We start from the raw sequence: 24559 nt of genomic DNA, 5'->3' as shown, positions 1-24559 counted from the left end.
TGCATAGACGAGATTCACTGTTCAGTACTGATAACTGTGTTTCTAAATACTTAAGTCTTATTAATGTAAAGTGTATGCCCTCTACATCATCTTCTCAGGACTATTCATTATATATTCCTCAAGGACACAATAATATTAGGAAATCCCTGGTGTGTTCTTTTTATCTTTCAAAAATTATTTCATTAAGATGTACTGATCCCATCCAGCTGAATCCACAATGCTATTTATTTTCTTGGTAAAGTTATAGTTATGGTGAGAAAGAAAAATATCAAAGAAAAATTCAATCATATTTTTGAGGGGAGAGTCTTAGAAGAAAAAAAGTAAATGCATTCTTACCTATAGATTTTTAAGGTAAAGGTAAAAATCTTTTACCTCCCAAGGGAGCTGACCTATAGTTTTGTAGCCTGTAAATCTTACCTAAAAATTCTATGACTGAGAAGTAAACTTCTGAATCAAAGGTGAAAATAGAGTAAATATTTTTACTATTCCTCACCTAGAGAATATAATGTGATAATTTTTTACCCTTATGTTTTACTTTCATTTCTATTAGAGACAGGTATAAAAAAGACAACATGGAACCTATGATTTCACTACACTTTTCATATGTAAATGGTATAATCACAAAACATAACTTCAGAGAGCTACCTCTCTATCAACTGAAAACACAGGTTCATGCAGAGGGATCATTTCATTTTGGTCTTTTAATTGTCCAGGTCAGCTAGGTTTCTTTCACTTGGAATCCTGTGCCATGAAGACTATTATGTTATTAGCCCAGGAAAAAAACTAGTTTTCTGAGACTCCCTCTGATATTCCACTTTTCTCCCCCTCTGATGAGCACACAGCACTCACAGTAATGGCCATATCTCCATCTAGTGGTTTCCTAATCAACGAATACCTGGAGAGCAGTGAAGAAAGAACACCATCAAAGTTGCTCTAGTAACACTAACCATGAGGATCCCAGAGCATCAGAGAAGAAACTGCAAAGCTGTAAGTGAAACCATGAACACAAGCTTGGGGCCTACAACATCTATGCAGTCATACTAATAATATAATTCAGAAATTGGTCACAGGTTAATAAGTGATAATTTTAGCCTAGATACTGTAAGTCATTCTAAGTAAAATGAACTTAGAAATTGGAAGCACTTGTACTAAAATATTTTAATAGCATCAATATTGTGGTAGTAAAAAAATATAAAAAGTTGATTAAGTCATATTTGTTTTAAAAAGAAAGGAAAGCCTAGAATTATTGACTTAGAAAATAATGTTTGATAAAATTGAAATGGCTCATTAATTTAATGTCAGCATCTTTTGAAAATTGAGATGACCAACTCTAATAATCATCCTCAGGGTATTTTTCTTTAGTAAAAAGCTAGACATCAAGAAACATATAATTTTTCCCGTACTGATTTAATCTTTATACAAAACCTTATAAGAAAATACTGATTTTTAAATAAACATAGGAAAAGGATATGCCGGGTTTGGGATTAGAAACTTAAGCCATATTTGAATTCAGCTATTTACAAAACAATATTAGTACTGGAATTTTAAAAACCTGCTTTCAGGACATTTATTATAATGAATTTAGGGACATGGATTATTTATTAAAATTTCTAGCCAAACACACACAAAAAGAAAAATTAGAGAAAGTGACTGACCATCCACACCACATGAAAACTTGCAGTAAAATGGAGATAGGAGCTGACATCATGGTACAGGCACGACTCGTTGTGCACATAAGTTGATCCTATTAATAACGGGCAAAGTAGCAAGTACAGGAAAAGGAAAGAAAACACAGAAAAGAAGACATACAAGATGAGATTTCATGCAGTTTGCTGGCAGTTAGCAGTTTATGTGAGCCTCCATCCAGAGCAGGGTCACAGTGACCATTGCAAATAAGCATTACCAAAACATTTCACTGCTAAAGGAACACAAGACATTATTAGCAAGTTACGCTACTGAGCAAGAGCTGTACTTTCACACACAGTAGGATGTATAATTCACAGGAACTTGAATTACTGAAAATTTGTCTCTGTCCAATCTTTCTCGTGCCTTGATGAAAACATAGAGTCTCCTAGGTTGGAAACATTTTAGGTAATAGGGTTTTTATGTGATCTTTGAAGTTGATTTGAGTGAATTTAATCTCAGGCTTTGGTGACCAGTGGTTGATGAGTGAAGTTTCCCCTAATGAGCACCACTATCCTTGGGCCCACATTCATTCTTAAGGGAATGATTTGACAGGGTCAAACTCCTGAAAATAGAGTAGATAGAACAACAAAAGTCCTCATATCTGGATTTGTGTTGAAGTCTAACCGCATAAAATGGAGAAAAACAACTAGTGCCACTTGGAATCACTTTCTCCATCAAAAAGGAATGATCAGTAGTCCTTGCAGAGATAACAGGGGTTTCCTGGCTAACACCTCTTGCTTTTTAAGTCTTATTCCTCATTACTGATTTTACTTATTTTTTGTTCCTCTTCTAATCATAGCTAACTGGATAATATTTATGAAAATTCCCTTTTTTTTCTGTGTATTTGAGTAAATAAGTACATACTAGACAAGTCTATTCTAAATAAATTACAACCTCTATAAACGTACATTAATAGGTGATCTGACATTTTTTGGGAATAAACAATTCCTAAGATGATTATGCTCTCAGTTTGTATGCTCATTGGAGTATGCAAGCCACTTAATGCAAAGGCACACCTTGAAGAGGCAGAATTGAGAAATGTTGTATTTAAAATTCGTTTTTCACATTAGGCAGAATTGTGGTGTGGCCTTTACATTTGAGAATCAAGTTTCTTAATTAAAATGGTTTTAAAAACATAAAGCTGATTACATGCATAGTATGTCAGAAGATTGTTTCTTGGAGGAAGACAGCTGACCTATAGGAAAAGCAGCAATCATCTTTACATGACATAAGATGTTTTGCAAAATTTTATGAACTTAGCCCTCTGTAACTGACCTGGTCTAATACACGCAAGGTAAAAATGCAATTAAGAGAAATAATACAAATCTATGACAGAGTCAGGAGCCATGTTAAAAAAAAAAAAAGGAGAATTACAAAATATCAGGAAACTAGCTATGTCACAAATTTTTAAACATACCAAATAAAGACTAAAGAAACACGTAAAAATAAATTTTGTATCTTAAAGATTGGAGTATCAATGAAGGGAGGCAAATCACATCATAAATAATATTTACAATAATTACTATTGATGAGAAAATGTTTCAAATCATCAGATTGGTGACCTAGGATTGTTAGTAAATTGATGGGAATTGTGTTTGAAAGTACAGTTTCTGTTGGAAGGACAGATAAAAGAAGCAACTGTTGAGCTTACACTAACCATGAACAGTATTGAAATGAAAAATCTATCTACCAGCAAGTACATCATGTTAATGAGAAACACTATGATTAAGACATCATGTTTGAGTTACAAATGTAATTCATTTCCTTAAGTTCCTGAAGACAATGACTACTGAGATAGAATATTTTAATACAATAAACCTTTGGTCTTACCAAGACATTGTTATCAAAGCAGACATCGGGTCCTTTTCGGTATCTGGGTTGTTTAACCATATCACAAGGATCTGGACCATCAGCTAAAGAAACTTGTTAAGGAATACGAAATTACTTGTTCTTTCCACACAATTAAAAAAAAAAAAAAAAATTTCCCAAAGCAAGGAGCAGACACCTATGCCATTAGTCTAGTCCCACACGACTAGTTCAAGTACTTAGGGATTTAAGGAAGTAAACCGCCACATAAATTCTTTTGTCACACTAGTGGCTATATGAAGAGATCACTGTGGTTTTTATTTTTACTCTACACGGTGTGGCCGTTGGCAGATGCAATTACTCAACAGTTACCTGTAAAGATAGAAGTGGCTGAAATGAGCAAATAAGATGCAGCCATACATGTGAACCCGCACAAGGGAGCACAAGGGTGCTCCTATGTAGCAAGACAGAAATATAAATTCATTGGTAACAATAAACCCCAATTTCAAACACAGCTGGGACTATTCCCGCCCTCCCCCCCCCCGCCTCCGAAACAACATGAATAAATGAAAAAAGGACAGGCGGTCTGGTCTACGATGCTTTAACAGTCACTGAGCTGTCATTTAGCATATTTATAAGCATAAGCAGTTTGGTGTTAAAGGCCACTGCAGATACAGCAAACGACGGGACTTCTTTTTTAAGGCTGAATAATACTTCGGCGTAGATGTACACCATATTCAACTCCATTTTTTGACTATGGAATGTTGACAGCTCTCCAGCCACACAAGTCCCAGCTAGCAAAAACCCAGCACTACTCCCTAATGGCCATAAATTCCCAAGCCAGCTGCCCCTGCCTGCATGCAAGCCGAAATTTCCAGATCTACCTGCAAAACTGCACTGCCTCCTCCACAAAGCCTCATTATATGAGCAAGAAAACTGTTCACATTCTCTTGGTGCCTGGGTGGCATCATTAGTCTACACATTCGAACCACATTTTGCACGAGAGGTTCATTCTGCCTGTGTGAGGTAATCACGGCATGCTGTGTGATGTTATTCTCTTGATGAGCATTATCAGTGTGACGAGGTTAAAGAAGCATTACTTTAAGACAGCGTTTGATTCCAAGCATTTCTGATGTCAAAGGATACAAGTCTGCTCTGCTTGTATGAGCAGTCGTGTGTCACAGGGACAAGTCCCTTTGCTCTCAACCATAATGAATATTAAGTTGGTGTTCATAAGTTTTTCTACGTGAAAGATTCTGCAAAAGAAATAGTTATAAAAATCACAGAAAATGAGCATTTTTTTCTTTTGGGCAAAAATTAAAATCTTTCAAAGGTTCTTACATATAATATGACATGTTGAAACACAAAGCATCACCCACATAAACAGTAAAACAAAATGAGAATACGTAGAAGGAAAACATCACCATGTTTTATTTATTAGCATGCACAGTGTATTACCTCTCTCGATACTAGAAAATTGCAACACATGTTTTAGGTGTCACCTTTGTTTTTCAATGCAAAATAAGCACTGCTGGGTTGTTGCAACCCGTAGAATAAAGGTTTTATTTGACATGCTTAAGGAACTGTGGTATTTATTACTGAAAATAAACAAAATTACCTTATTTTACACATTAAAAGCTTTGGAACCCACACTAAGCATCTTGCCCAAGCCAATGGCAAAGTAAATCTAGACTAGTGCTGTTCACCAAACTACTGTGAAGATGGAAATGTTTTCTGCTTTCTCCAATATGGTAAATAGCCACACTAGGCTATCGAGTATTTGAAACGTGACTAATGTGGCTGAGGCACTAATGTGTATTATTAGTTATAATTGAAACAGCCACCAGTGGTTGGTAAGTACTGAACTGGATAACACAGATACAGACAGAATAAGGGATTGAAATTCCATGCAGTATTTTTTGCATGTCTTAAACTGCTTCTGCCACCGTTAGCAACCACAAATAGAAATGTTAATCTGTCACTGAAGATTAATTTCTTTATGATGATGTATTTTAAAAAGAAAATGATTATTTTCTTTTTCTCCATTGAACTTGGGGCACAAGGATAAAGCCAATCAAAAGCAACCATGATTCCACTTAATATCCTGATTACTTTAAATTGTAAAGATTTGTAGTCAATTTTTAAAGCACAGATTGCCATCAATGACATCTATTAATCAAAGGCCAAAGGATTACGAAACTGTTTGCTAAAGTGGATAGACTGTCTTGCTACGACACAGAGGTTTGCTAAAGTAAATCATAAAGTCATACGGACCAGGTCTGTTAAAAATTCACACTAGTTTCATTTAACTCCTTCCAGAAAACAGTTCTCTGTTAGAAAAGTCTGGATCTCTTAGCAACTCTTCCAGCCCTTTCACATGCTCAGATATCCTCACCTCCTCACATTTCCTCTTTCCTAGATGAACATTTCTTCGAGAATAACCTGCCCTCCTTCGCTAAAAACAAAGTGCCTCTCCCCCCCATTCTCAGGGATCCTATGACATGGATTATCACTCTCTCTCATGACTTTGAAAAGGCCCACCTTGGCTTTTTCTTCTATCCCTTCTAGCCAAATTAAATTCTCAATCTCTTCCAAAAATGGCTAAACATGTTTATGTCTGCTAGTGACTCACCTTAGCTTTGATTTTAGGAAGTGATATTTTCTCCTAGTTCTTTTAGTTTCAATTCAAAAATACATGCAATTCTAAATTTCAGTGAAGAGTAGAAGTAAAACACGTCCCTCCCTAGACTATCTTCGTATACACCTATTTAGTAAGTAAATGTAAAATGAAATCCTGTATTTAGCTTAGACTTACTCAAAATGACGATTAATTCTAATCTTACTACAGTTCATATTGTTCTACAACTTTAGAAAAACTTTTAAAGGGGTTCTCTTTTTAGACAAAAAGACATTAAAATATAACCACATTTCTCTTTGTTCTGCCTAAAAGTAGGTAGAATTTCATTCACCCTATTATTATAGTCAAAAGGATTACCACTTACCAGTTAGGATCAATCCTAAAGAATGTAAATTAAAAAAACAACATTCAGCAAAACTAAAGATCTATTTCCAACTGTAAATAGTTACTCATGTCTCTCTCACACTCTAATAACAGTCTCTGTTATTTTCTGTAATGATTATAAAAGCGAATACAATTTCTTAGTGAAATCAGACTATCCCTAAAAGGAAGAAACAAATTACCTGGAACAGTTTCCACAGTCTAACACACCACTGAATGATTTACTATCATTATCGAAGAAATACTGGGTCTGTTCAGTAATGCAGCTCTGCTTTGACAGAGAGGCTGTAAAGTCATCATCTTCCATCTCAACTGTGGAAAAAACAAAGATCACCAGGAGGGGACGCTACAGTCAGTGCCAAGAGCCTTCATTTCCGTGGAGCAAAACGCATGTATTAAGGGCAGGCCCCCTGCTCGGCTTATTTATTGTTGTCTGACGTAGTGGCAGTCCCTCATAGGCGCCCATTAAATGTCAAGAGAAGCAATGAATCCAACAGATAAGAGTTACAAAATAGAGGCCGACATGACATAAAAAAGTTTCCAGATCCTTGGGTCAGGGGAACTCAACACATCCCCAAACAAAATTTTATTAGGACAATAGCTGAGTAACTACATACCTGCCTCAAGAAGTCGTGGAAAGGTCAAACTCAGGAGAAACTGCTGTAGAATAGACCTAAATTGCAAATACAAATTATTATTGACAAAAATCTACATATTTCCTTTACAAATAATGCAGTAAAAACCCGAATAATCTTGCAGGTACACACACACATTTCTTCCTCATCTGCTTGGAAAAAGTTGAGACCTTGCCAATAGAAAGTTGAGGAGTATTTTTATATAATTATTTCTTAAACTTTACAAAACACCGTACATTTGTTTCTGCAAAAGAAGTTGCGAAGTCAGACATGTTAAGGACCGAGTGAGGGACCCCTTAAGTGTGAAGAGGCCTAACAAGAAATGAGATCATGGAAAGTGGTACCTAGGAAAAGTGTCAATATTTCATGCCATAGTTTTCTCATTCAGGGGTGCTTATTTTAGTTTTAGAACTCTATGGTGGAATAAAGCAAAAGATCAAACAAAAATGATTTTGTGCCATGGGTTTGCAAACCATTTACTTTACAATATAGACTGTATCTGTGAATACATAACGTGACATTCATGAACTAAAATATATACCTGTTAAATATAGGACACTTGGCACATTTCAGTTTTTCCAATAAATGACAGTTGAACCAAATATTAGTATAGAATCATCTGGAATTGAATTCAGGAAAAAAATAAAATAAAAAGGGGGGGTGAAGGAGGTAAATTCTGGCCAGAAAATAGCATAAAGCCAATCATAAAGTAATGAGGATTACTTTGAGATTTAAAAAGCCTGAGTAAATTAATATTTAAATATCACTATCACAATAGAAAGTGCCATTTTTCACCAAAAATAGGATTTTTAATCTAAAATCTTTCTTACTTTCATAAACTGGTAGACTGATATGATTTTTGCTGGGAAAGCCTCGCCATCAAACGAACGTTAAAGTTTAATCTACAAGGCATAAGGCTTGGGCAATGATAAAAAAGAAGGGAAAGAAGGAAGACGAGGGATCCCAGACACAAAAGGAGGTTGAGTTACTTGACTGACCAGAGCCCAACAATGATGCATTTGATCTTACAGACTTTCCACAGTGCCTTAAACAGTTTAAATGTATTGTTTTCATAGGTGGTAGGGTGTAGGTGAGGTGTTGAAGGAGGTAGGGAGGTTAAGTCAGTAAAAAGAGAGAATTAGATCCATTTCAGCAACATGATGCCTCTAAAACTCTGCCAGCCTCTGTTGGAATAGGAAAGAGCTGAAAAGATAAGTCATGATGCTTTGAATTTGATGACGGAGACATCTAATTTGGATACTGAAGGCAATTAACTGAAACCTTTAATAGATTGATACACCTAAAACTTAAGGAATTGGGTATAAAGTTTCAACAGATCTTGAAGAGGCTGAAGTCTGCATGAGCATATTGTTTTCATATGAAAAACCAAGTGACAGTAACAGTGTTAAATTGATCATTTTGTGAAAACTACCAGTATGTCATTTAGGAAACAAACAGAGTAGTTTCCATAACAATTATTCACGTGTCACAAAATCTGGACTGTCCTCAAATTCTTTACTATTTCACCGCCCCTTTCTCATTACCAGTAAAAACACAATTGTGACTTACCAGGCAGCTGCAGTGGCCCACCAGCCAATGTGTAATATGTCGGCTATTGATGGCTATAAAAATAATGAAAAAGTCGTTATGTTAATCGACACTGAGTGTTCCTGCGAGAGGCATGGACGAGGTAGAAATTACTGACCACGTATGCCGAGCGATGCCCTGCTCCTTGTTTCGGTGCAGCACCAGGTTCACACACTGACTGATAATCGTAAGATTTGTTGAAAGCATAAACCGATATATTAACCAGGTGTCGCATCAGACTTGGATCAATCTCTCCAAAAAATCTTCCAATCTGGAACAGAGGACAAAAGAATCAAGTTTCAAATTCACTCCACATGTTAACACCCCGACCACTGCGACGAAAAGAAGTAAGACGAACTAGCAACTAAAACTACTGGAGCTTAAAAACCAAAGCAATGAGGCTGCACGGGATATTCCAAAAGAAGTGAGAAGAGCTTAGTTAGGGGTTCGCATTTGCTCCGTGGCTTGGTGTGATGCATGACGGAAATGCAGCATGACGGAGAGAAATGGGTGATATTAGAGAAAGAACAGGAACCTAGGAGCAAACCTGAGGCTCATCAACTGCAGCCCATAAACACGGTGTTAAGAAAAAGCTCAGTGTTGACGAATTTTATCTTTTCTGTTCCTAGAAGTTTAGTTATTTACTTTGACAGAGAGAGACAGAATTGCAAGCAGTCTCCATGCTGTTAGTGCAGAGCCCAGTCTCACCAACTATGAGATAATAACCTGAGCCAAAAGCAAGAGTTGGACTCTTAACAGACTGAGCTACCCAGGCGCCCCAAGATCCTTTCTTTTTAAAGAGAAACCAGAAATGTAGATTGGGAAATGAAATTAATTGGCAACGAATTCTAATTTGCTTAAAATCCCATTTGAGCCAAATAGCCTATGTGCTGCCAACTTGCAAATTTGGGAATAGAAACTTCATCAGTTCAAAGCAGCCATGTATTAAGTTAGATATTACTAATTAATAAATATTTAATATGCAAACATTTTCTCAATTTCTGAGAGATCGACAATAATAACTACATGTTTTAATAGTAACTGTTATGACTAGAAAGGAAATTCAACTAATATCAGGAAACTGTATTTAGAATGTATTCATTAATGGTTTATATTATATTTAGCATTTAAAAATTTATTTTATGACAGAAATACAACAACTCATTAATTTCTATAACGGTTTGAAGGACTTTTGTAATGCCGATTAGGGAAACACACTTTGGAAACTGTACTTTGTCCCACTGTGGTACCTACCTGGTTAGTATAATCATCATGATTTGCCATCAGAAGAAACCCACCATCATCTAGAATCACACAATCCATTACCTACAAAAATAAAAATAACAATGAACACAATTTGAGGAAGGTTAGGAGGCTTCATTATCAGTACCTTACATTAGATGATTTTATATATATATTTAGAAAGAACATACATGTATGCACAAGGGAGGAGCAGAGGGAGAGGGACAGGGAGAATCCCAAGCAGTCTCCCTGCTGTCAGACACAGGGCTCGATTCCATGACCCTGGGATCATGACCTGAGCTGAAATCAAGAGTCAGACGCTCAAGGGACTGACCCACCCAGGAGCCCCAGTAGATAGTTACAACAGCAAAAATAGGAAAAAACTTCAACTTAAAGATACATGCTCCAGAGATTCTGATGAAATAAATTAAGGACACACACAGATTCAAATTCTCAGGGTTTCATACTGCACCACTACCCATTTAGTTAAAACTGTCAACTGAGTCTGAACAAATCAGAAGGTCAAATCAGAAATAACCTTTTTGCCATTTGGTCATCTAAATGATCCAGGAAATTGGATAAGCCAAAATAATAATATGTAAAAACACACTTAATATTTTGACAAAAAAGATACCTTTAAAACTGCATTGTAGTCACCATGCTTCAGACTAAATTAAAAAGCATGCAGCATAAGGATATTTACAACTACTTCATATTTTCAATCAAAATTGGTTGAATAATTTGAAATATAGAAGCAGAAAACAAAACAAAACAAAAAAAGATCATGACACAAAAGAAATCAATTCCCACCTGGTTTGTATCATGTTTAAATGCATGGATCAGTTTAGTAATTTTTATTGTATAAAATGACAATTAAAAACATTGTTCTCAGAGTTGGGGACATGTGGAAGCAACTTGCTAAAACCTCGACTCTCAGAACAGTCTTTATAGTCTCTATTTACAAAGTCTATGTAAAATGGAAAGAGTATAAAAAATAACATTGCTGGCTTATAATTTCACATGACTAGAAATAAGATGATGTGAACCCACTGTTTGCCTTGGAAATAAACACATACACATAAGAAGATGGGAAGCAAGTAGTGGAATTCATCCTTTGTATTCTGGGAATACTTTATGTAGTATCATTCTTAGAACATACTTAACATTTAAAAAAAAATTACTTATTTTTGAGAGGCAGAGAGAGAGGGAGAGACAAAATCCAAAGCAGGTTTCAACATATTTAACGTTTAAAAATTTTGTTTTATTTATTTTTGAGACAGAGAGAGATGGAGCATGAGTGGGGGAGGGGCAGAGAGAGAGGGAGAGACAAAATCTGAAGCAGGTTCCAGGCTCGGGGCTGTCAGCACACAGCCCGATGCGGGGCTTGAACTCACAAGCCATGAGATCGTGCCCTGAGCCAAAGTCAGGCACTTAACTAACTGAGCCACCCAGGCGGCCTGAACATATTTAACGTTTGAACAAAGAAATGTCATAATGAAATAGAAGTAACAGGAGACAATGTAAAATCCAATCCATGTAAGTGGAATTTGATAAAAAAATAATAATAATGGCAAAATTGAACTCAAAAAGTTTTCTTGTCACTATGAATACTGTGTGAACAAATTCAGAGAAACTATAAAGGACAGGAAAGATTGCCTTGATAACCAGTAAGGCCACTTTAGTTAGAAACTTCCCACTCAGGAACAGAGCTAAAGATACTTAGAAAACTATCTAACACAATTGACATTGAGTACACTTCATACTGAAACAGGCTTTTTAAAATACTTTCCCTTAATATGTGAATATTTTTAATGGTTAGGAATTAAAAGAATTTATTCAACTCCTTACCTATAAATTAGTTCAAAATTTCATAAAATATTTTTTAGCATTTAATGAAAAATTCCTGTATCAAATGACTTTCATCAGTGACTTTATGATTAAAGTCTTAACAAGAGTAACAAAAAATTACAGTTAAAATTTTAAAAATTTTCTTACATCACTGTTTCTTTTGCAGTCACAAACTGGACCAGCACACTGAAAGACAAAAATACAATTAACCCCACACATTTTTAATAGAAAAAAGGATTTCCATGACACATTATCATGTTAGGAATCTGAGAATAATTTATCTAGTATCAAAGTAAGATTAAATGACAGTCTATCCCATCATAAAAAAAGCAATAGCTTCATCTTTGTAAAATATTAAGAGCTATCTAAACTAATATTTCAAATTATATCAAAATATTTTTCCTCCTAACTAATTTAAAAAAGTCTTTCCAAAAATATTAATTCATAGTTCTTCTTAATTTAGTAGCACTGAAAATTATACATTGACAAGACTTTACTTTGACTTTTCTTATTTACATTTGACATGGAGTATAGCATAAACGTTAGGAAATATATATATATCTTACCGGATCCCTGATTGATGTTTTGGTGAAATTCTCTATCCAAGAATTTACATCAATTTTAATCCCAACAACTGAAAAATGATGTAAAGAAGAATTGACACATACATAGAAAAAACGTGGCTGTGATTCTTAGTTATCTACTTTTCCTCTTACATTTGAATATTTCTGAGCAAATTTAAATTTCTTGGAATTAAATTATTTTCAGCTATACGTTGAAAAGCGGACTTCATTGGAAAGGTTGCAGTTTTAATGTCCATATAATATTTGCTATATGATAATTTATGTAGTGTAGAAAGTAGCATTAAATTTTGGGTTGAATGTAATGTTTATTACAGAGATTTTATTTCTTTGGGTTTTCATTAAAGAGACCACTAACTGCTCTTAAACTATTAAATAACTTTCGTTTATATTCACAACATACTTTACTCATTGGCAACCACCTCACCAATTAACTCATATATACAATAAGCTAAAGGGGAAAAAAAAGGTGGTAGTGTCAGGCATAGTCTTGTAACATGAGGTCACTCAGGTGGAATGTTTTAAGAGGCTTCGCTAGCCCCACCAATGCATGCATCATGTGCTTGAGAAATGTATGTCCAATAGACAGACAGATGGGTGGGAGAGTGAGTGAATAAATGAGCCATTGAGTGAATGAAGGAAGCAGTCAATGAGTTAGTGTGGAGGTAATATCTAGTTGAACCACTGAGGGGTAAAACAGCCCTCAGGAAAAGGAAAGTGATCTATCTACCTTCTCAATCTGGTCTAATGTACACTCTCTTACACATTCAAATACGGAATCATACAATGAAAAAAAAAAAAACAACGCTTCTACTAGATGGCATCCACTTAATGCAGCCTACTTGCATTTCCCATTGATGTTCAGTTTTATGATTTGTTTTGTTTGCTTACTTGATTTTATTTTGGCAAAAAAAGAATCATTTTTCCATTTTATTGTAATTATATATATATATGTATATATATATATATACATATATATATATATATATATATATATACATACATATATATATATATATATGGTTCTTACCTAATTCATTTTATCAGGCACATGGTATATATATGCTATAACTTATTTATCTTTTCCTTAGAGGATGGAAACTTAACTCTTCATGTTTAACTTACTACAAATATTCACACCCTTGGACACGTATCCTTTTGTGTATTTCAAAGTATCTTCTAGGACAGACTTACCGAGTGGAAATGCTGGATCAATCTGGCATGTAGAATTCTGATTTGACTCCATTAATTTGAGCAGCAGTGTATACACATACACATCTAGGAAATCCCTCACCTCTATATAGTCTGTTCTATTTTTCCCCATTCTCCTACATCATTGTATTTTATTTTCAAAACTTTGTGTATCTGTCTTTGACTTTATTTTGCTTAAAGGTTTCTGATGGCCTTCCTGGTAAGTACTGCCAGATTTTAATAGAAATATTTGGTCACATTTAATTTTGGCCATGTCCATATACCATATACACGCTTACCTGCAGGTTTAAGAAGCTTTCCTTGGATATAGATTTCCACAGCTTTGCTTACCATAATGCCTGATTCATAAGCACCAGGTCCGCTTTCTGAAAAAAGAAGAAGGCAACAACAAAAAAGGAACACAGGCCTGTCTAGATAAGTCAAATAGTGAATTTCTCTTAAGAGGGATAGGTGGACGGTGTTTTGCTTAAGTATTCTAGTGTAGATAAGTAATGAGGAGGTGGGTTGTCGTCTCTCATCTTCCTCTACTGACCAGACCCATTGGAGTGTCCGTGGGATGTGAATTATTCAGCTTGGCTGCATCCATGTCCACAACATAATGGACGCAGGCCAAATCTCTGCTTCGTGACATTTGCTAACTGAGTGGAGAGGCTGCTGTGGTGGAAAGATTGATCTTAGAACCCCAAACAGCCTTTGCATTTTAGACGTAAGTCCCTGGACAAGATGCCAAAATTCTCTGAACTTTGGCTTCCCCTTTTGTAAAAATGAGGCTGAATAACACCTACCCCCAGAGAAGCCCAGGGATTAAATTAGAAAGGTTTTGGGAAAGAATCCAATAAGATAGTTTAAAATGTGGCCTATTGATAATTTTCATAAATAATATATTTAACTAAAACTGACTAAACTGATTGATGATGTCTTTAAAACTCATTACACGTTCTTTAATAGATTTGCAGTTTGTGAAATGAGGGATTATCTACATATGTTTCTATGCATTATGCATACCTGTTGATATGCTCTCTCTACATTACTGGATGACTGTTTCCTGTGTGTGCATTTTACCTCAACTAAATGGAAGCTTCTGTCCTTCCAATGTCACACGTATACTATACACTTAATAAGGGCTGTTCTGAGCAATTATGGTTATTGGGGAAAGCAGGAAGTAATAATTTATCTAAAAAAAAGGAAATTGAGAATGGCTGAATTCTGAGTAATACTTACTGTTAAAGTAGGGAGCAGTAAAAACATAGTTGTCATTATCGAGACTCCTTTTATAGAAGCTATCCTCGTATGTTTCTGGATTTTCTTGCCAGTTTTCTCCAGCCCTAAAGAGGAAATGGCTCATCATTTTTATTCTTGAATCTGCCTGATAACCTACTTTTCTGTGAACATCACAGAATTTTACAGATATGTCTACATCTAATGATACTCATTAATAAGCAACAAATCACCATAGAACAGATAACAAGGGTCAGAAAAAGCTCTTGGTTTTACTCTGCAGTTTTACTATCCAGGTGATGACGTACAAGTCACTTAATAGGTCAATTAATAGTAATAGGCCTCCCCACCCTAGGTGACAGACTATTTTGGAGACAGAGATAAGATCCATTGAAGAACAGTGAAAACAATGAGGTGCTATGAAAATACTGCCAATAGGCTATAAACTTTACGTTCAGTGTGTATGAATAGAAAAAAAAATATCTTTTACTGTGTCTTAGATTTTGGAATAAATAGCCAAAGGATCACTAAATAATCATATAATAGCATTTTTAAAGAAGTAGGGTATTTTAATAATGTAAGTAATGTTAAATGACTCCATTTTAATCTAATAATCAGTTTCTCTACAGAATGGCTTCCTTATAATGTGCACATCCTCAGAGTAGTCATGTAACGTACTGATTTCTACAGATGTTATTTGAACTTACTCCTTGGGATAAACTCTGGTAATCCCACCATCAGTCACAACGAACCGTGCTTTCACTCCCTTGCTAAAACAGAAGACAGAAGAAGGCAATTTTTTATTTCACTTGGTCTCCATAAGATAATAATTTAGGTGTTGATGACACAAAGAGAAATAAAATGAGTTCCTAACATAAAGGAAGACAAAGTAAATACATCAATGCATGCAAACTATGCTTTAATGTTGCAAATATCTAAGAAATAAAGGGAGGATGCTTAACGAGGTCACTTCATAGTAAAGACCAATACAGCTGCGTTTGGAAGATGGAATTAGCAGAGATGACAGAGACAGCAGGAAGATCTTACATGTGGAGCCAAGACTATGTTACAGGAAAGCTAGTGAAGAATGTTAAGTATTCGGTGTTATAAAAACAGAAGGCAAGGTGAGAAGCAACAGATAGTAAAGTTTCAAGGACAAGCTTCTTAAGAAGGGTCAGCTCATGAATAATCTTGAAATCCGTGCTGGAGAGCTTCACCTTTATCCTGAAACTGGAGCTGCGTTAAGAGGAAGGCTGGCAGGGGTGCGTTCTATGGAGGACAGAATAGGGGGTGTGGGTAGAGGAATCGGAGGCCCTGAGTATAGACTGAATATAAGCAGTGCTGTAATTTCTCAGAAATTGGAAATTATGAATTTGGCCATGAGGAAGACAGGACAACATTGCCGGAAGAGCTATTTAGCATTTGGTGACTGACTGGACATGGGGTGGAGAAGAGACCGTAAATGAGAATCACAATCAGATTTCTCAGTTTGTTGACTGGGTGAATAGTAGTGTTATTAAAAGGCCACTTGACTAGCATCCCTATTTTATCACAAACATGGAAATTCAGCCTTTTTAAATTTGGTTTGTTCCCACTGCAGTGTGTAAGTGTGGAGAGATAAGTACTGGCAGATGTAGATGTTAGTCCTGACACATACCCAACACTGGAAATACAAGCTGTCAACAATTCCAAGATGAAATTGTTATTAAATTAGTAAAATTTAAATTTATGAGCCCTAGTTTCCAAAAATTTCTCCAAAAGCTAAATTGAAATGCAGGATAAACATATATATATATATATATATATATATATATATATATATATGCATATATAACATATATATATATATATATATATATATTAATAGGAACAAATACTTACATGTTTTTCTGCTTACTCCAGTAATTTTGGACAAGTTCATTTGTAAAGCCTGCATCCAGCAAGACTCTATTAATCAAATCCGTATTACCTAATATAGAAAAAGGATAGCCTCAATTACATCCACATAGTTTTTTCATTAGGATAATAATGAAACAAATATATTCTCTGTTTGTTAAAGCAATTTAGAGTGGATAATGTTTCTATGAATTAACAACCATATCCAATATTAATTTTCTGCATGTTTTTGTTGTTCATCTTGCCTCACAGTTTTCAGGCTATGGCCAGAATAGAAAAGCCAATTCTAAAAGAAAATTATTTTGTAAATTTTTTCAAAAAGATATGTGAAGTATGTCAATCAAGAAACATTAAGGAAATAACCTTCCTCTTGCTCTTCTTTTTTATATGTTAGTATGGCGATTCGAATCTATCATAATTGATGGACAATTTTATATGTAAATATAAAACTACATAATATAGTTTTTTCTTCGTTTGCTTTGGTGAAAGAACTGAATAACTTAGCACGGACCAGCACTATTTCAAGGCTGGCTTTTGGAATCTGTCATTTCTGGAATAACCAGAGAACAAAATAGCCCAAGTTCAAAGGTCATGAAAGGGCAGATGGCAATGACCAAGGGTCAATTAATACATATTCTTAAACAAAAAAACTTCACCTTCTTTCCTTTCTCTTGGTCCTGTGTTTTAAGCCCATGACACTGTGAATAACCTACACATACTAAAACTTCACATTTATGAAAAATTTTTATTTTATCCAGGTAAGGAATATGTGGTCTTACTTAATATCTATTACTGTAAAAGGTGAGGAGTAGACTGGAAAATATTTTAGTTGATTTTTTAAATTTAATATATCTTACAGTTTTAAAGGATCAGTGCAATCCACAGTGTAGACTTCATTTTAGGAACTATTTTCATTATATTATGTCAGAAAATTAATTATTTTCACAAACAGTCCATTTGAAAAGTGAATGATGCAATTTAATTGCTGCAAATCGTTTTAGGTAAAAGAAATGAAACGATTATTCTAATTTGTGGTATAAATCACTCTTGCGAGCAATTTCACAATTTCATTCATATTTTAATTATACCGTAATTTTAAAATGTGTCTTGAAATATGGCCCCTGCTGCATATAATACATAAACAGGTTATCAGTACTGAGCTTTACCATTTTATACACATATAATTTCATTGTTAGAATAGTTCAAAAAAGCGGGAGCCGGGGAGGAGATACGAACACGCTCAAAGACTCTACAGCGTAAACATTTAGGTAATAAATGAACATAAACAGTGAGAATTTTAATTTTAATGGTGCATTAAGTACTTCCATAAGCACAATCAAAATCGCCCAAACCCCTTTAAAGGAAGCCACTGAGATTTCAATCACTGATACTTTTAGTTTTACATATTACTTGAAAACATGACCTAAAATATGATTGAGAAAACTGCAGTATGTAAAACTATCAGAGGAAAATATAAATTTTATAGCTGTTACCTTTTTATAATTAAATCTCACACTTCACATGGTTATCTAAGTACCACAAGCATCCTATTGGATCATAGGGGAGGTGGATAAAAAAACATGAAGTGAAATGAAGACACGGGAGAAGAGACGATATGGATATTAGCACTATGATACTGAAAGTACTTTTGTCGCAACATATTTATACTTGCCTAGGAGCTAGAGGCAACCAATTTATATTTTTATTAATTTTTCAATGCTTACTCATTTGTTTTGAGAGAGAAAGAGCGTGAGCAGGGGAGGGGCAGAGAGAGAATCTCAATCTGTACTGATAGTGCGGAGCCCAATGTGGAGCTCGAACTCAGGAACCATGAGATCCCGACCTGAGCCAAAATCAAGAGTCAAATGCTTAACAGACTGAGCCACCCAGGTGCCCATAGAGGCATCCAATTAAAGGAATATTCAGTAATATTACACCAGTTCTTTCTTGGGAATCCTGTTATTTACTGAAAGGAAGAGAACAAGAACCATAACAATGGAAAGGCTCTGACTCAGAGTGAGCTGACAAGGAGTAGAAAGATTTGGAAACACTCCTATTCGGTCAGATCAGTGTAGAACTTCTCTACCCTGGCTGGTTTTCAGAGCAGCTAATTCTTGCTCTGGTAGCTAATGTTGATGATGCTAGGAAGTTACTTCTTTTTAGGAGTAAATTTTAATTTGTGAGACGCCTCAGTTCACTTCCTGTAACTGAGCAAGTGCCTTGTTTAACCCTTTCTGATAGAAAGGAAAAAGATTTTAAAGAAGAAACAGAGGGAAGGGAGAAGGAGGAAAGGAGAAAAAACTCAGTTATGGTTCCTTTTTTTAAAAAAAATTATATTTACTAAGGTAATTTTTGCCAGGCAGTTAATTTTCCTCTCATTTCCCACTTCCGGTACATCTTTTCCTGGTAGTACTTTTTTTATAGGATATTTTTAGAAGGAAAACACAGTTAAGATTTTAAATGCTAAGAAACCATTAATCTCTAAAAAGTCTTCTACTACGAATGATGTAAATTTCTCTGAAAGAAATGTATTGGTTAGACACTAATTGTTAACATTTTTATTTATTCTAACATTTTACTTCATAAAGTGAAAAATGACAGAAGCATTTTTTTTTACACTATAAAGTTAATGGTGATCAAAACAGAATGTCAGGATGAAAACAAACCATTGACTGACATATTTATACCTTGTTTTTATTCTCTTCATCTTAAAGCTGTTCATATAAATTGGAGGAAAGATAAATCTATAAATGCTGTATGTATTTCTCTATATGGCAAGAAAAATGCAATGAAAAACTTTCAAAGTATCATAAAAATTAAGTTTCTTAAATTTGAAAGGATCAAGGGTAAAGGTGCCCTATTTACACTGAAACATTTGCAGGTATCTAATACTTGGCTTTGAAAATTTGATTTTACTTCACAGTGGAAGAAACATTCTTTAATACATAAAAGGCCAAACTGTCACATTTTACCACTAAAAATTTACAAAGTAAATAAATAAACCAGCATACCAACACACTGATCTGAACCAAGATTTGACCACTCTGGATATAACAATGGTGAAGCAATTATTATAAATTGGGTGTATACTTACAGGATGGGTTGTTTGGCGTTTTTCTGTCAATAAACTCATTGAAATTTAAAAGAAATTCGGTGTTATTATCTGATATCTTAAGGTCATTGCAGTAATCTCTGAAAAACAAAATATTGTAGGATATTAGCTGTGAAAGTCACAACTTTTTAAAAAGTACACAGCCTTTTATAGAAGTGAAAACACTTACTACTTAAGTGACTCTGCAACCTGTTGAACAATACTTTGACTTAAGTAAAGGGTGAGTGGTGTACCTAATATTTATTAAGGACTCGCCCTGTGAACAATAGGTGCTCAATAAAGGTTAGCTTTCATTCTTAATCCACTATTCTTGCTTTATATTGTATATTTGGAGTTTTCATATGGAAATTGAGAAATTTAAAAATATTATTCACTAAATATCAAGAAGAAACCCATTATATGTTAACATTTTTATGAGAAATTGTTGTCTTTAAAAAATAACCTAGTAAACAAAAGTGGCAAATTTCTATTTGCCTATTTGCAAATCTCTTTAATCCCTGACTTAATAGAATATAACTTCAAATGAATCTGATTTTTGGGGGCCCCTGGGTGGCTCAGTCCGTTAAGTGTCAGACTTCAGCTCAGGTCATGATCTCACCGCTTGTGAGTTTGAGCCCCACGTCGGGCTCTGTGCTGACAGCTCAGAGCCTGGAGCCTGCTGGATTCTGTGTCTCGACAGCTCTCTGCCCCTCCCCCACTCATACTTTGTCTCCTTCTCAAAAACAAACATTAAAAAAAACGAATCTGATTTTGTAACATCATAAACTGATTATTGGAAAATTGGCTGATCTTCCAAATGATGACACATTTCATTATAAAACTGAAAATTCCCATTCAGTAATATCATCGCTGGTCTCGAACTCCTGGGAAACATTAGTTACAGAATCCCCAAATTCTTAATTTTGTTGCAAAGCACAGATTTTGTCATTAGCAACAGTCCATTGTTGTCTTTAAAGTGAAAGCCTTAGGTGATTGATTATTGACAAAATGTTTATCAAATACCCAAGGCGTTCTGTCAAATAAAATATTTCATGGAAAAAGAGCAAAGAACACCTATTTTAGCTCTAAATTTGATCACACAAGTACTTTTCTGTGAGACAGCCAAGCACTCGGGCATGCAGAACTTCCATTTTCGCGTCACTGAATATAAAATGACATCTACTCAAGGGTAAAGGTTCAATACAACTAATAATTTTTACTGCTTCCATCAAGGGTATTTTATAGTGAAACGGGCTTTTCCCTCACATGGGTGCCTGGCTCTAAAGATTATGATGGCTACCAGCACCCTTGAGTGCCCACTGCCTTGATATGGTGTCAGTGAAAATGTCAGCATGAAGAAAATGACAAACATCATTTCACAGTGCTACGAAAACACCTTTGACCTGGTGGGTTCTCTGGAAGGGCCTCTGGAACCCATGGGATTCTGAGAACCATACTTGGAGAACTGCCATCCTGGTTTGGAAATCGAGAACAAATATCAAGCAACATAAATGTGAGGCTGCCATTATTATAACGAGGTTCATACAACAGATGAAAAACAGTAAAATGTCAGAACTTCAAAAACAAACAAACAAAAAAAACCCACCAAACTTCTCGTCTCATGGAAAATTTTAGTTTAGAGGCTTGGTTTAGAAAGGATGCATGACCTTTACTCATTTCATTATTGACAGAGCTAAAATGGACTTCTTCTCACCGTTAGCATTTAATTATAGATATCACATAGTATTCTTTTTCATTCTATTTCATCTTTGAAATGCCTCTCTCATTTCTGATAAAGAGCAAAAATATTTCATGTTTTACACTTTTCATCCCTTTTTTCTTAAACTATTTTTAATGTTTATTTTTGAGAGAGACAGGGTGTGAGTGGGGGAGGGGCAGAGAGAGACAAGTAGACACAGAATCTGAAGCAGGCTCCAGGCTCTGAGCTGTTAGCACTGAGCCTGACCCAGGGCTTGAACCCACAAACCGTGAGATCATGACTTGAGCTGAAGTCGATGCTTAACGGACTGAGCCATACTGGCGCCTGTGGACTTTTCATCCCTTTGACTGCATGTCTTTTAAAGATAGGAGGGGAGCCTGGGTGGCTCAGTTGGTTAAGCCTCTGACTTCGGCTCAGGTCATGATCTTGCAGTTCGTGAGTTCAAGCCCCAGGACGGGCTCTGTGCTAACAGCTCGGAGCCTGGAGCCTGCTTCAGATTCTGTGTCTCCTCTTCTCTCTGCCTGTCAATAGTAAATAAATGTTAAAAAATAAATTAAAAAAAAATAAAGGTAGGAATAATGCTCCAAGAATTTATATTTTACTGAGAGGTACTGGATAGTCTTCTGAGATTGATCAGCATTTGATAATCAACACACATGCTCAGATGGTGAACGAGCAAGGAAATTGCCTAATCTGCAAAATGGGATGATACTACTAATTTATTATAGAGTTCACTGGAGCAGTAAATATAATCATTCACGTAAAAGGCTTACTTAACATGTTAGTTGTGGTGGATATTCACTGGTTTGTCCCACAAACTCTAACATTTCTTCCCTTCTCTCATATAGACTCCATCCCTAAACACACGGGCACATTCTTTCAGCTTTCCCTTTCTCTTTCAGCTATCCCACAAGAATGGTGCATATGTTAATCCTTGCTGAAGTGAACAATCATTTTGTACAAATTGGGAACCGGAACTAAAAGATAGGTTTATCTTCCCTGTGAGTACAGGGACTTCTACCATATTTTCCACATTATCTAACAGTAAAGCTCAGAAAGTCAGTCTGTGTGGCCTCCTAGTCAATATTTGGGAGAGATGAATGAAGAAGCTTCCTAGAGACAAAACACAGAACTGAGATGGAATGAGAGTCTTATCAATATAGCACATCTAATTTCAAACTCTTCTTATTCTGTTCTTTTATATTCTCCTTTCTAGCTAAAACTGGTTTTAGCAGTTTAAGATGCTCAGTTACTTATCTTGACAAGTGGTAAGATTGCAGGTATTATTAATAATGATTTTTTAAATATTCTTTACATATTTATAGATTCTACAGGCACCAAATGTATTTATTCAGCACCTACTCTGTGTCAGGCAATGGATGTGACGTTGGGTACTGAATAGTAGATAAGTCAAATAGATTGAGTTGTGGCTTTTTTGGGGGAAAGTAAATAACATTAAATGGGCCAGTAAAGGAAGTACAGTATTCTATAAAGCAGTCAGCAAAGATGTCTGTCTAATCCAGTGAAAATGGGCAAGGAATTCCTAGATCAAGGAGCTTTGAAGTTGGGGTTTGGGAAGGGGTGGGGTGTGTCTAAGTACAGTCCAAAAAGAGAAGAGAAAATTAGAGGAGAAGAGGAAAAAAAAAACAGCACATGTAGGAACTGAGAGAAGTTTAGTGTGGTTGGAATTTAAAGCAGAGGTTGGCCAACTGTTTGCTGAAGGGCCAGATAATAAATGATTCAGACTCTATGGGTTATGAGATCTATACCACAACTAATCAATTCTGCCTTTGTAGTGAAAGCAGCCACAGACAATTCATCATCCAACAAGTATGGCTGTGTTCTAATAAAACTTTGTATAAAGCAGGCAGTCTATAGGCTGTAATTTGATGGCCCCGGATTTAGTAGAGTCTAAGGACCACACTGTTAACTGGGACCTAGTAAGAACAGTTTAAAGCTGTGATATAAAGTACAGATTATCACCAGGACACTACTGAGCTATTGGTTCATATTTAGCAGACAAGAAACATAATTTTATTCACATTCTAGAAACTCTCTCTAGTTACAGAAATGAGACCAGACTGGAAGGAAAGGGGGATTTGGAGAAGTCGGGAGATTAAGTAGGAAGCAGCTGCACCAGTTTAAGTAAAGAGAAAGCACGGGCCTGAATGAGAACAAAGGCAGCAGAGTTTGGCAGATATACTTGATACTGTAAAATAAATTCTGTTTGACAAGACTTGGTGACTGATTAAAAGTTAGACACAAAGGGAAGGAAGCAAAGACAAATGCCTAGGAGACACTGACTTTGAAACACATTGAAGAGATAGTCCTGTTGTCTTCCATAAACAGGAATGTCTCAAATTGTGTAGGTAGACAATGTTTGATCCTATCTTGTAATGTAATGCCAATAAACCACGTATTATGTCTGTTTTGTTTCTAGGCATCATGGCCATCTTGTGGATTTCAAAAGCATTGCCCCAAACTACAGACATCGGATAGATGGGTGGTATGTCTATAGACACAGAATAAGAGACCTTAAGCTAGCACCTTCATGTAAGTGATCTGCAGAAGAAAAGAAGCTCGTTAAAGAGACTGAATATGCAGCCGAGGGAGGGAGAAGAAAATCAGAACAGCAAGAGGAGGCAAAGAGTACTCAAGAATTGTGGGATGGGCAGTATCAAACACTGAAGGAAATGCAAGGGGGAGAATCTCATGAAGCCAAGAATATGCTTTATTAACAGAGATGTACCTTATATGTATTCCCCATTTTCAAGAAGGACCAAAAATTCAGGTATCCTTAGGATTACATAAAAATTAGTTTGAGGGGTGCCTGGGTGGCTCAGTTGGTTAAGCGTCTGATTTTGGTTCAGGTCATGATCTCATGGTTTGTGAGTTCGAGCCCGACGTCAGACTCTGTGTTGACAGCTCAAAGTGTGGAGCCTGCTTCAGACTGTCTCTCTCCCTTTGCCCCTCCCCTGTTCTCACTCTGTCTCTCTCTTTCTCTCAAAAATAAAGAAA

The 24559-nt window shown here is 35.6% G+C and overlaps 1 protein-coding gene across 8 annotated transcripts in view; it reads right to left on the bottom strand.

Annotated features, from left to right (window-relative positions):
- CACNA2D1 (calcium voltage-gated channel auxiliary subunit alpha2delta 1) overlaps positions 1 to 24559 on the bottom strand; it is a 487283-nt gene that overhangs the window by 18525 nt on the left and 444199 nt on the right. For all 8 annotated transcript variants that reach the window (XM_027071753.2, XM_027071754.2, XM_053218537.1 and 5 more), the window contains 14 exons: positions 19825 to 19922; positions 16716 to 16803; positions 15542 to 15604; positions 14838 to 14941; positions 13895 to 13981; positions 12390 to 12457; positions 11971 to 12009; positions 9988 to 10059; positions 8852 to 9004; positions 8716 to 8768; positions 7129 to 7184; positions 6694 to 6823; positions 4639 to 4748; positions 3517 to 3599 (listed from right to left, as the gene is read on the bottom strand). In XM_027071753.2, the coding sequence (XP_026927554.1) occupies positions 3517 to 3599; positions 4639 to 4748; positions 6694 to 6823; positions 7129 to 7184; positions 8716 to 8768; positions 8852 to 9004; positions 9988 to 10059; positions 11971 to 12009; positions 12390 to 12457; positions 13895 to 13981; positions 14838 to 14941; positions 15542 to 15604; positions 16716 to 16803; positions 19825 to 19922 (1204 nt within the window). The remainder of the gene's footprint in view (positions 1 to 3516; positions 3600 to 4638; positions 4749 to 6693; positions 6824 to 7128; positions 7185 to 8715; positions 8769 to 8851; positions 9005 to 9987; positions 10060 to 11970; positions 12010 to 12389; positions 12458 to 13894; positions 13982 to 14837; positions 14942 to 15541; positions 15605 to 16715; positions 16804 to 19824; positions 19923 to 24559) is intronic.

Source organism: Acinonyx jubatus, chromosome A2, assembly GCF_027475565.1.
Source record: "Acinonyx jubatus isolate Ajub_Pintada_27869175 chromosome A2, VMU_Ajub_asm_v1.0, whole genome shotgun sequence".
Classification (NCBI taxonomy): Eukaryota; Metazoa; Chordata; class Mammalia; order Carnivora; family Felidae; genus Acinonyx; species Acinonyx jubatus.
Note: the sequence above shows the minus strand (reverse complement) of the source record. Positions and strands in the feature narration are given on the sequence as shown.